This window comes from Tyto alba, unplaced genomic scaffold (genome assembly GCF_018691265.1).
Source record: "Tyto alba isolate M040663 unplaced genomic scaffold, T.alba_DEE_v4.0 Super-Scaffold_41, whole genome shotgun sequence".
Taxonomy (NCBI): Eukaryota; Metazoa; Chordata; class Aves; order Strigiformes; family Tytonidae; genus Tyto; species Tyto alba.
In genome coordinates this window covers 16,871,133-16,884,297 of record NW_024881317.1, presented here as the reverse complement: position 1 = coordinate 16,884,297, position 13,165 = coordinate 16,871,133, and the positions used below count along the sequence as shown (strand labels likewise).

The 13,165-nt window shown below is 37.4% G+C and overlaps 1 protein-coding gene across 2 annotated transcripts in view; it reads left to right on the top strand.

Annotated features, from left to right (window-relative positions):
* Window positions 1–13,165, top strand: part of THSD4 (thrombospondin type 1 domain containing 4) — a 351,408-nt gene that overhangs the window by 88,462 nt on the left and 249,781 nt on the right. For both annotated transcript variants that reach the window (XM_032990466.2, XM_032990467.2), the window contains one exon: window positions 8,731–9,160. In XM_032990466.2, the coding sequence (XP_032846357.2) occupies window positions 8,731–9,160 (430 nt within the window). The remainder of the gene's footprint in view (window positions 1–8,730; window positions 9,161–13,165) is intronic.

Below are 13,165 nucleotides of genomic sequence, written 5' to 3'. Positions count from 1 at the left end.
ATGTGGTTCTTAGGAGCAGAAAGAAAAAATTACATTTATCACCAGAATAATGAAATAACTAAAGCAGACTTGCAAAAATAGTGCAAGTTTAAAGAAGTATATTAATAATGAAAGGGCTTTCCTAAAGCTCTCTCTGTATTTGGAAGAGGAACGAAAGGAAAGATTTGCGCTGAGGAAATAATCCAAAAATCATCAACTTCTCACATGGCTATAGCTTTGTGGTCTTTATTCTGCTGCCAGCAGCTGACGTGAAAGTCTGCTGTGCTGCTTTGTACCCTGTATAGGGTCAGTTTGCATTTCTAGGCCTGTGAGCAATGGAAAGGAAGAGTGTTTCGTTTAATGATAAAACAGAATTTCCTTTCTGAAAGTATTTCTTTTGCCCCTCTCACAGATGCTTTGACCAGGCAAATGTAGGTCACTCAGTTGGCAGGTCTACAATTAACCTTTAAAGGGACAACTCAGTTGTTATTTCCTTAACTACTTTAAGCATCATTAGCTGCATGTTCTGATGTAATTTTTGTGACCAGTTCTAGTCGGTTCCAGTTTGCAGAGGTGGACAAATGTGTGATGCTGGACCTTTGGTTCAAGAACATCTTATTTTCTCAAGTTCTGAGGCTTTATATTTATTGGCGTGGGTGTTTGCTTTTAATACTTGGAATGAAACCCAGCTCAAGTACTTAGACATCCCTCCTTTCATTATTTCTCTAATAATGTTATGTGGTTACTTGTGTTGAATTGCTGCTGTTTTACCTGCCAACTGCATGGTTACATTATTCAATCAAACCTTAAAGATGAAGCTGAAAGATGAAAATGTGGTGCACCCAATATGATTATAAAAGATTATTGGGGGTTGGTGGGTGTGCAGAAGGAAAGGAAGACAGAGGGTTAAGGATTTGATCCTTTTCTGAGGATAAATTTTCCAGAAAAATCTAAGACCAGCAGTAGTAATCAAAGAATTCATTTTGGTAACACTTAGGGGATTTAAAGCCATATGAGAAAGATGTTTATTTTTCTTCCGAATTAAATTCCAAGCAGGTTCTAATAGCAGTAAAGATCACGTGAGGTATTTCCTGGCAAAATGAATAGCTAGCTGGGGTGGTTGTGGCCTCAGGCTGACTTTGTGCTGTCCCGCCTCTCATCTGGTTATTAATCCCCTTGATATGCTCTAGGTCTCACTTATTATTACCTAATTGGTATCAATTTTTATTATGCTACTGTGAGCACGCTTTGAATGGTATTACCAAAAATAAAAACCTAACATGATACTATAATTGCAAGCCACCCGAGAAGCTTTCTTAACCTTACTGCTGAATATTTCAACCCTTCCAGAAGTGGGTTGACTGAAGGAGGGGAGGGAAAGTGAGAACGCTGCTAGCATTCAGTCAGATGTGAGACTGCATTTTACCAGTGAATTATTGCCCCAGTCAGGGGTAGAAACATGACAAAGCTCCCATCACAGTTGTGATGAATCTCAGCAGAATTACTTGGTTATTTGTGTTGAATTTCTGCTGTTTTAACTGCCAGCTGCGTGGTTACATTATTTAATCAAACGTTAAAGATGAAGCTAAGGGGAAAAACCTGTAGACTTGTAAAACTCAATTTCCTGGGATCAAGGGTGTTATTCAACTCATAAAAAAAGAGGACTGTAGTATTTGGGTTCAAATTCTGGAATCCTCTTTCAGTGTTGACAGCGACATAAATGGGGCTGTATAGCACTTGCTGGGACATCAGTAAAAGCCAGTATAGTAAGTTATTGTACTGGTCATTTTGCAACTAACTATGGTAGACTGGGGTGTTAGTGGTCATCTCTGAGGATGGAAAATTAAGATAGTCCACATTTATCGCTCTTATATTACTCCAGTTATTTAAACCTGTTCCCAAAAGGCAATTTACTTAGTGGCCTTATTCATTAATTCTACTTTGTCAGAAAAATGTGAGTATTTTTTGCTCCTAGTATAATATAGAAATGAGAGAAGAATCACTCCTGTGGTATAATCCATTTTCTTACAGAAGATGCACTTCTGAGATATAGTTGGTTACTCTGTGTCTTCTAGCAGTTGAAGCTCTTAGGTCAAAAATGCTCACAATCATTTTAATACTCATATGCATATAAGATCCGTGGGAACTGGTGAATATGCACAAATCATGGTGTGGTTACCAAAGTCACCAGAAATGTAAACCAAACTAGTTAGTTCCACTGTTTTAGTTACCTTGATAATGAAAATCAGTAAAATGAAGTGAATGCCTGCACCGATTTCACTGCAATGAGACGTGCTGATGAAGTGTGAATACTATGCTATAATGTGGCAAAAGAAGTGGGTGATACACTCTCAGAAGGGGTGGTTTAACTCTTGTGACCAAACATTTGACAGAGATAACTGCTCACTGCTTTAAGACTGTTTTCTAGGTCAGTGAGCATACATTTTCATAACGTAAAACAGAGTCAAAGGGCTCCATTCTTTCATTCATATTTAAGTGATTTTCTCCAGATTGATTTAGAGCTGGTGAAAAGCTGCACAGGGCTACAGTACAGTACTGAGAGGTGATACATAGTGGCTTTTGATGTGAATCAACCTGAGTGTTGAGAGCTCTCCCTTTTGAGTAGGTGGAAATATATTCCAAGAACCAGTAAATGATTAATTTTTCTTAAGAATGAATATTGTAAAAGAATCTGCTAAAATACTGTGAAGTACAAACTTGATAGCAGTTATGACCAGGATAAGACAGTTTATTTTCTGACTTAAACTTAGGAAAAGGGGGACAAAAACGCATGGTGGACAGTCTATTTAAAGTAAACCTTGTTAACTGTGTCTCTAGAATATATAAAACATGAAAGAAAATTAAAAGCAGTGGGAGGGCTGAAAAGTAAATTATTGAATAGGACAGTTGTAAGCCAGTTACAGTTTTAATTATGGAGGAAGTTCCAGGGATTAAAAATGTATATCTGAGATTTTTTTAAGGATACTGTTTTAGGAGTAATAAAAACAATTAAAAGATACATACCCATACCCATCCTGTTAACAGAAACTTATGTAATTAGGATCTGGTTTTTCCATTTGAAGTTTTGTGTCTGCAAAGACTTCTTGGTCTCCCTTTATTTTTTTCTCAATTATATTTTAATTATTGGAGTTACATTTCAATGACTTCATTGTTGACAGCAGTAGCTAATAAGTCACCTTCAGTTCTTCAGAAACAAAATCAAGACAACTCTATATTAAATACTTGAACTGCATGTAAATGGGTAGTGTCCTTTAAAAGCTGTCAATTACAGTAATATAATGCTACTAAATAGATATTTTGCTACGATCTAAAATATTAGATTAAATCTTGGTATACTTAGCCACATAAATTGATTTAATTAAATTAGAATTTATGTAATTGGTTTAGTTAAAGAGGATTCGGCCTACTACCTTAGGCATGTGTCTAGTTCTGTTAAAACCATGATGGGTAGTAGGACTTAATTTTAAGCTAAAGAGCTTTGATAAGGATCTAAGGGGACAAGGTCCTTTAGAACTAAGTTTCTATTGGGAATCAAAGAAATGTACTTTTGCAGCATTTTTTAAATAGAAATGAATAACTGCAATGCAAAAGCACAGATCAGTAGAATTTAAAAGACATATTACAGTGGTACATAATGTGGAATGTTGTTTGGAAAATAAAGCTATAAATCGTATTTGTATTCTTTCTTCTGTTCTTTCTCCCACTTTTGTCTTGCACATAGAACCTGTTTCTGATGATAGATTGCTATTAAGTTCAGCTTGACTATTCTGGATTGATTGCTGTGTTGATAGGACAAAAACACAGCCAGCAACACTTCAGAGATTAGATTATAGGCAACTGCTTAATTCCCAAGTGGGAAAAATAGGCAAGAATCTGAAGGAATGCTTGGGTCCTGGGCACCCAGAGCAGCATCTGGCTGCGTTTGCAGTTAGACCAGACTCACTGATGGGATGAATTTCCTTAGTGTATTAGAGGACTTATCGGTTAAGTCCAGGCTCAGGATTCCTGGTAAAGCAAGCCTCTGAAGATTTTGGAAAAAGCTTCAAACTTGACCAAACTCTCAACAAAATTAAAAGAAAGTGCTAAGCATTTGGTTTCTCATCTATCCAAATGCTCTGTGTTGAGATTCTGTTGTTTTTCATTGTGGTGGTTGTTGTGGTTGGGCGTACAGGGAAGAAAAAATGTCTCCCTCTGCCTGTGGAATAATTTTTGCCAATAGACAAGAGAAAATTTAGAAAAAAATATCACAAAGCCTGTAATTCTTGTGCAGTTTTTCCTCCTCATCCCTGGTGAAACTTGTGGCTGAAGGCTGTTACTTTCCCAGAACATTACATTATCTCTTGAGAAACAGTGTGAAAGGTTGTGAATTGAAAATTAGGGGAATTGGCAGTTTCTTTGGGTTACTTCTAAGAAAATATTCCTCTATTAGGACAAGAAGTCTTCTGTGGTGTCATAAATGAGAGTTTTTGTTAATGTTCAACCTTGCAGTTTTTCATTTACAAGAGAAGTATTTTGATACTAGGAGATAAGTTGAATGAAATGCTGCAAAGCTCGTGTAAAATACATTCTTTATTCTGTCTGACATCAGAAGAGAAAGAAAACGAGTTATGCTTCATCTGGAATGAGCCACGGAACCTCTGTTCAGGGAACGGTGGGAGAAATGTAAGGTGAAAGGAAGTAATGAAAAAAGGGAAAAAATGAAGAAGTTATGTTGGAGAGAGGCTTTATAAAGAGCACTTAAGAGAACAGGTGGAGGCCCAGGAAATCTGTAATCTTACTTGTGTATTTTAAAGACGCTGCATATCCGTGGTTCAAAGAGGGTTTCTAATCAATATAAATAACCAGCCCACCAGCTCTGAAAGTACTCCATTCTTAGTGAACCTCAAGAACACTTGAGGTTCAAAGCACTGTTCTTAGCATAAACTCTATGAGGCAGTGATAATGCATTTATTTCTTGACCAAGGCACAAGTATGCTTATGGCTAAAATTAGAAAAAGCTACTACAAAAAAATTCCTTTGTCACTCAGAATGTGCTGTGAGCGGACAGTTCTCACTATTCTCAGCTGACTTATCCTCAGCATGAGAGAAATTGTTAATAACTAGACTAATGAGAATACTAACTAATAATTATTTTAAATTTTTAACTACAATCCTTACACTAATATCGCAAAACCTGATTTTCATACTTGTTCGGGCAAATGTGTTTCTGAATTTAAGAATATATTTAGGTTGGCTTAAGTTTAAAGGGGCCCATCATTTTTGTTATCAAAGTGCTAAACAGATTTGTCTGAACAATCAGGGAGGTGTGTGTGTTTCTGAGAAATATGCCCAAAGAAAGAAGATTGCCAGATTTGCATTAAACAGCTGTTATGCCTCTACTTGACATGAACACCATAGATCAGAGATGTCTACTGGCTATGGTCTGACATGAAACATTTAATGCAGCGACTTGCTTTTCAACATATATTTTTCTGTTAAGAGGTAATTTGCCTTTAGATGATAACTCTGTTCTTGGTGGCATTTTTTCCCCCTTTGCTTGTCCATAGTACATGCATTCCTCATCCTAACTGCAGATATTGCTGAATATGTCTTTTTATCTTCTTATTTCCTCTTCTTATTCCCTCTTTCTCTTCTTCAATCCAGTAAAGAACTGAACAACTTTTTATTATTGTTTATTTGATATACTAGACAGTTTAGCTAGAGACCCTAACAGGTGATGGAGTTGGTGAGATTTACGTATCCTTGCCTTTCTGATACTTCTTCCTTTCTGTTGCTTCTATTTCTTGAAAGGGTATTTAGGACTTTTCTCCATGCAAAGCCATTGTAGATAATCATTGATTGATATCTTTTTATTAGAAGCAATTAAATGAAAGGCTTGGCCTACATGAAATAGTTTTATTAACATGAGTAGATCAGCAGTGACAGAAGTCTGACTGACATAAGGATATGCAGCCAAAAGCCCTTGTGTAAAATTAACTGGCCTAGCATATGAGAAACCTAGGAGCATATTGTTTTCCTACTTAAGCTGATCTGGCTGATCTAGGAGGAGGAACTTTTCCTCAAGTGAAACAGATGTACGATATGAGTGTAGTTCTCCCTAGTTATAAATTGTCTCTGCACATGTAAGGACTATATGGACCCTGAGAAGTACACATGACAAACCTATTAAACTTCTGACTATGAACATTAATTTACAGGCAATGGAAATTTAGCATGACTGTTCTACTAATACAGTCTTATGTGGTTCACCTGGAGAGGGGAGTGCTTTTGAAAAGGTTGATGTAGTAGATAGTTGTTAACTTCCTGAAGGGCCCAACCACGTGCAAAAAGAGCACTGGATTTACACAAGTGAGAAACACTGAGTAATCCGGCAGAATAAAGCCCCAGGCTTCTTTTTCCTGACACCTGTTTTTCAAACGGTTGGTGTTTTTTCCTCTTTATTTTGATTTTTAACTAATTACTGTATAGTTAAATGAGCAGTAAGATGTTATTTTAACTGCTTCACTTCTGAGTGTGGTAATCTAATCTTAGTGCCAGTGGTTGACTTGTCATACCTATTGGAGTTATCATTATAGCTGTTTTCATATAGTCTATGTGAAGAGTTTGTATGGACACAGTCTTGTCCTTGGGACAAGATTTTTCCAAAATCTAAAATAATTCATGAGAACCATAATACCAAAGTGTTTTCAGAGTGCAGCATGTGGCTAGAAATCACAAGAGAGATTTTGTTTGTTTGTTTTGCTCTTGCTCAGAAATTAAGAGTTATGTTAAAAATTAAAAATAGCAACAACATAGGGGGAAAGAATTTATTTGCCTGTTTAAAGAAAAAACCAAAAAACAACACAAACAGTGCTCATTCAAATCAAGTTGGTTTTAGTCTCCACTTCTGAAATAATTCCCATTCATAATTTCTCTTTCTTTCCTCTCCTGACCACTTACAGTAAGCCTTTTTCCCCTCCCTTAATGCCAAACCCCATTATACTATTTTTCTCTACTGTAAATACCAAACCCTTACCTCAGCAATGATCATCATGGTCACAGAGCATAATGACTGGTATAAACAGCTCAAGAGTGCTGGTCACTTATCTGCCAGGGTAAATCAACACTGTTGTTCACACATCCTTGAGCCAGGAAGGTTGATTAAAAGCCCCACGTGGCCATAAAGCTAGAATGTTAGGTAAATGACTTCCAAGGTTCCCATGTAAAAAGGGTCTTGGGAGAATATAAGACCTGGGAAGAAAACAAACACAAGAAAAAACAAACCCAAAGAAAAGTCTCTTTGATCTGGTGGCTGTCTGACATCTGTAACACTTCAGTTCCTAGAAAATAAGTATGTCAATTTATAACCTCCGGTGTTCATTGCTGTTGAAGTCTATTTTATATATATTAAAAAATATAAATATATTTTATGGACAGAAGTAAAATGACCTTCTTTTAGTGGTGTCTCCCTTCCCAAGCTGCAAAGGTTACCCAAAACAGCTGCTCTGAACTGGAAGAAATATTTTTTGCCAACTTATTCTACAGACTGCAGCATTAGAAATCAAGGCCTGATACAATATTGAGCTGTATGGGATGACAAGAAAGGCAAATGCAAATGAGCCTATTGCTTGCAGATAAAATTCCAGGATTAACCCCCGTGAATGTTATGAGCCAAATGTGGTATTATTAATTTTGTGATTTTTCACTTGTAATTTAGGGCTGATTTTCTAGTCTGAGTCCATTGTGTTCCTGTGAGTGTGTAGAGGACAGAACTACCCTCCAGGGTGTACCAGCTGTTTCAGAGTGCTGAGACAGGTGTAATATGGCCCAAAACACAGGGTCTTCAGTGAGTAAGAAGAGATCTGTGTGCATGAGAGCAGTCCTGAAAATTCAGTGATTAATGCTGGGGGCTGTCCAGCTCTTGTGTAATGTTTTAGTAATGTACAGTGAAAGGTGGGCTTTTGTCCTGACAACAAATTGGTTGATCATTATTTATTAAGTAAATGTATTGCTAATCCACACTTCGCATATTTTTTTGGAAAAAAAAAAAAAAAAAAAAAAAGAGTAAACCTGCTGGCCAAAGAAGAGGAAATAAACTGTACCATAAGAATATTTCCCTGCGTTTATCATCTTTTACAGAGGTCTGTCAGTAATATTTTGATGTTCCTTACCCTTTTTCTGTTTCCATTTTGATTTCTTAAGTAGCAAATGAAGCAGAACCACAGGAGGCCTTTTAAATGGATACAAAATGTTTAATGATCTTTGCCATACTGAATTCTAATTTTCTTCTGTCATTCCTCAAATCCACAGTAGGGGTTTCCTGCTGTTATGTATCTCAAGCTCCTCAGAAACATGGCTATGAATTTTAGGAATATACAGCTTTGATTCTCTTAATTTTAATTTTAAAGGAGAGTCCCAGGGAGTAAAAGAACAACCACCACTTTCCCCCAAACTGCTACTTTATACTATACTTAGCCGTTTACCTTTGCTAGTTGACACTAAGTGACTTCCCATGTGACTTCCAGCCAAAGAGGGCTTAGGATTTAGTTTAGTCAGTAGACTTCTTCAGAGGTTCCCAATACACTAAGCAAGACTACAGCTTGTACGTATTTTCTGTAAAACAGATTGAAATTTCTGGTTACCCATTGATTGCAGTGCATAACTTCGACAAATAACAAGTCATTTAAGTATCCGACTGATCCTTCACATATGATTTCAGTAACTGTTTTCTCCCTCTTTCTCTGTTTTTAGAAGCAGAAATAGAAATCCAATCGGTCCAGGAAAGTATGGATATGGAAAAGTGCCATACATTCTACCTTTACAAACTGATACTGGTCAGCAGCCTCAGAAACATCGGAGGCAGCGACAGTCATCAAGGAACCATGTATTTCATCAGAGTCCAGGTCTCATGAACACTTACAGCCAGGCAGCTAGTCCTTCACTTCAACATGGGAATCTTTATCAAGAAGAAAGTGGGCCTCAGGCTGGACATCAAGTCCTGGGACCCTCAGTTTATCAGTCATCTTCGTTTCCTGTATCTCAAAGCCTGTTTCACAGCAGTGACTCCAACCACCACGGGTCTGCAACACACCAGGCAGTCCAGGGTCAGGCCCAGCCTCAGAGGGCCGCAGCAATTGTGTGCATTGGCACCTACAAGCAATATAAACTATGCAACACAAATGTAAGTCTGGTTTTCCTATATTTAATTTGTTGGACAGCTATTGGTTTCTCTAGTATGCTGAATGTTCACATAGTCATGAAGTTAAGTTGAATATTGTTTTTTATTAATTTAATGAAATTTTTTGTGAACTTATTTTAAAGTGTCCTGGGGAATACTGAAAGTAGATGTGTAATATTATAGTTACCTAATACCATGCCCTCAAGGATTTCAAGCAGTCACTAAGCCTATCAATATGTACAGTTTTAGTTTGGTAGAAGGAGAAACTGAGTCACAGACAAGTTTAATATTTTTCCATGTAAGAAATGGAAATAATGGAGTTGGGTTAGATCGTGTTATGAAGGCTTCTTACTTCTCAATCCCAAAAGACAAGGCTATCCTTCTGGGAGTGCTAGTTACGCTCTAAACAGCATGTAGAGCCAGCACTCAGTAGCCTAGATCACTCCAGTATCTTTCCATGGTGCTGTGTGTGTTCTGTGACAGATGCTACTTTTACCAGCATTCGAGCTCTACATGCTTTGATTTTGGCTGCCTTGTTTATGGGAGAGAAAAATCTGTTCTGTGTTAATTTTTAAATAAAACTCACTATGTTATTACTTCATTCAAAAATGTTTGGCTGGGTGTAGCTCTATGCTCTGGGGCAGTCTCCCATTGTATGTGGGAGGCTAGTGAGCTTTTGCTGTTTCTCCTCTCAAGCAATGTTCATCCTGCTAAAATTTTCTGTTTCTGGCTGTATCATTTTAGTATTGCCTAAAGCATCTCTTCCTAATATTTGCGTCTTATTCGGGCTACTAATCTAACTTAATGTCACAAACTTGAAGAAGCTCATTTCTGGATATTAGAAGCAGGAGGTTCAAGAGTGGTCTCATGTTGACACAACAGAACATATTTTTCTCAGTGGGTGAACATCTGATTCTTCTGCCTCTTAGAAATCCTGTTTTGTTCAGTGGAAGTCTGTGTACTGGAGATGTAGCAATAGGATGTGAACAGGGTAACAAAAACACGACCTAAGCAAACCAGATGAGTGCCTTTTTACCTCTTAGTGTAGCAGTTACCACATTTGCTTTATCTATGAATAAAGTCCATTAATCAAGACTAGAGCAGTTGATTGAAGAGACCTAATGTCACGGAAGTTTTAGTGTATTTGGCTGAAATGGAAAACATGAAAGGACTAGTTTGAGCCTCTGAGAATAGTCTCTGGTACAAATTGCTCTTTTGAAAACACTTTCTGTTTTTTGAAGGAAATGGGAAATGAAATTAGTGCATGGGCATTAATTTAGAAAGTTTTCCATGCCGAATTTGCTCACTGGTGTCCAAATGATACACAAATGTCCCAGTCTTTCTTTCATCCCTTACTGCATCAAGGCAAAAAGTTGGACAGTATTCTGCTTGACTTAAGAAATGTCTGTAAAAAAATTGTTTCCAGGAAAGATCTCTTTTCAGAGAGCAAGGGGTGAGAGGTGAGGAAGTTAGAAATGAGATGGAAGAAAAGAGCAATCCCAGATGACCAAGGTATGGAGAAATAAGGTTTATGGAGGAAATTTGCTGAGAATGACAATTGGACTGGAGGAGGAGAGGGCTGTGAGCTTGTGAATTAGACAGTGACAAAACATGCAGGTCAATATGATGAGTGGTCTGGCTGTCAGCAAATTTCTTTTGGTAGTAGGGGAACAGGAGTGAAAATATTTTCATTTTAATTTTAGAATCTGTTGTTTAAACAGAAGACTTAAATAGATGAAAAAGAAAAAATGGGTGAGCATACTTTTGCTGTACCTTTATAACTGCATTTATATATGCAACAATGGCAAAGAAATAATCATTTATGTTACAGGAGACTTTTAATAATAAATAGAAATTGTAGATGATGCAGCTCCTCCTTGGCATGGAACTGTACATAGTGATATTCTTTATTTAGTAACATTTCTGTTACCCTCGGAGAAGCTGTAATTGCTTTTCAACGTTATTTTTCTCCCTAGAATGTGGTAATTAATATAATTATAAAAAAGAAGTTGCTAAGAACAATTTTAGTATAAAGGCCAGGATGAGAGCAAAACAAGGCCAATAGTGTTTCACTTTGTTTGCTTGTTCTCCCTGATTAAATGCTTCTGTACGTGGGCTTTAATTTCATTTATCAGCAGTGACATATACCAGTGGTCTTGCCAGCATGCAGAGAACATTATCTTTTTCTTTCTTTTCATTTTTCTCTCTTAATTCTTCCTGGACCATACCATAAATGAAAATCTTGTTTATTGAGAAGAAAATATTCTGTTAAAAGTTATCCTGGTGTTTGGTCACTCCCTCTACACTTTTTCCTAAGGGCAATTAGTTAATAACAAATTTAGTCAATCTGCTTTGGCCCATTAGGTCATTTCCTCATTATTGTACATTTATTGTTTTTTCATTAATAGCTGAACTCACTTTACATGACTGACAGCTTGATCCATGGAAGTTAAACTTGTGGGTTTTGATTATGGAGAGCCTCGGAAGTGCTTGTATTTGTTCAAGTGTTTCTGCAGGTCATTAAGCCTATTTTCTTATTGTACAAGTGGCTTCTCCTCTTCAGAACCTTGCATATAGGCTTTGTGTACATGTTTACCTCAGAATCTACAGCTGCCTGTCACCTCCTTCAGCAGGAAATGGACAGTAAATATCTGTCCTTTACACGCAAACAGTACTGGCAGATCTTACTGAAACCATAAGCTACTTTCAATACAGCGATTCTTCAGATGTAGTCTGCACTCCTCCAGAATGGGGGGGTGAGGAGCGAATCTTCCTTATTTCCTCCTGCATCAAAGGAAAGTGAATTATAGAGGTGTGTGGGTGAAGTAGAATTTGAATGCAAACTTGTTTGCGTTGTTTGTCACCAGAACAAAGGAATCAACTCAAATGGAACATATGTTCAGTGACCACTTTTTGTTAGTAATTGTCTCAAGCATTGCCAAGTCACTAGCTCTTCGTGAGTGTCTGAATGTGTGAGAATATATTTGTAAATTAACTTCAGGCTGAGGGTTGCTTGGCCAGTGTACACATGGAAGCTTTCAGGGTTCTGGACATTCAAGCCACTGTAAATTTGTTGATACAGAGTACCAATTTTAAGGTCAATTTTATCTGATTTATTTTATTTTTTGTAAAAAACACAATGAATTATGGCTTATTGTTAAAGATATAAATTCTTAATGTGTCTCTATCCTTAATATGCAGAGACCTTATAGCAGCCTTTCAGTACTTAAGGGTGCTTCTAAGAAAGAAGGAGAAGGACTGTTTACCAAGGCCTGTAGTGTCAGGACAAGGGGCAACCATTTTAAACTAAAAGAGGGTAGGTTTAGATTGAAGATAAGGAAGAAATTTTTTGTGATGAGGTTGGTGAGACTCTGTCACAGGGAGGGTTCCAGGCCAGGTTGGACGGGGCTTTGGGCAGCCTGGGCTGGTGGAAGGTGTCCCTGTCCATGGCAGGGGGTTGGAACTAGGTGATCTTTAAGGTCCCTTCCAACCCAAACCATTCTGTGATTCTTTGTTGTCCTTGGTGGTAAGTTCATGCCAGAAGGCCCTGCTTACCCTGACAGCTTGTTATCTCTCCTTTTCCATAGTTCCCACTTTCCAAATTGCACCAATAGAGTTGAGTCTGAAGTCATATAGTTATCACGACCATTGAAGTGCTCCGGTTAGAAAACCTGTAAAATAAAATCGTGACTGTTTCAATGGTTCAGTTACAGTGCAGCAAGGAGTATGACAGAATAGACAGAGAAAAACATGTAGGAGTTACACGATGAAGAGCAAAGCAAAACGGATGTAAAATCTAAATTGTCTTTAGGTATGGATTGAGATATATTTTTGACCAAGTTTGTACCTTTATTTGTATATGAATTTGCAAAAAACAAGCTAAAAGGTATGCAAGATTATTTGTTGAGAGCTGAGCGAGGTATTTGTGGGTGAAGTTTTGCTGAGCTTGTCCAGTTTTGTTCACAGTTGCTAGCATGCCCGCTGTTTCATATGGATTACTGTCATGTC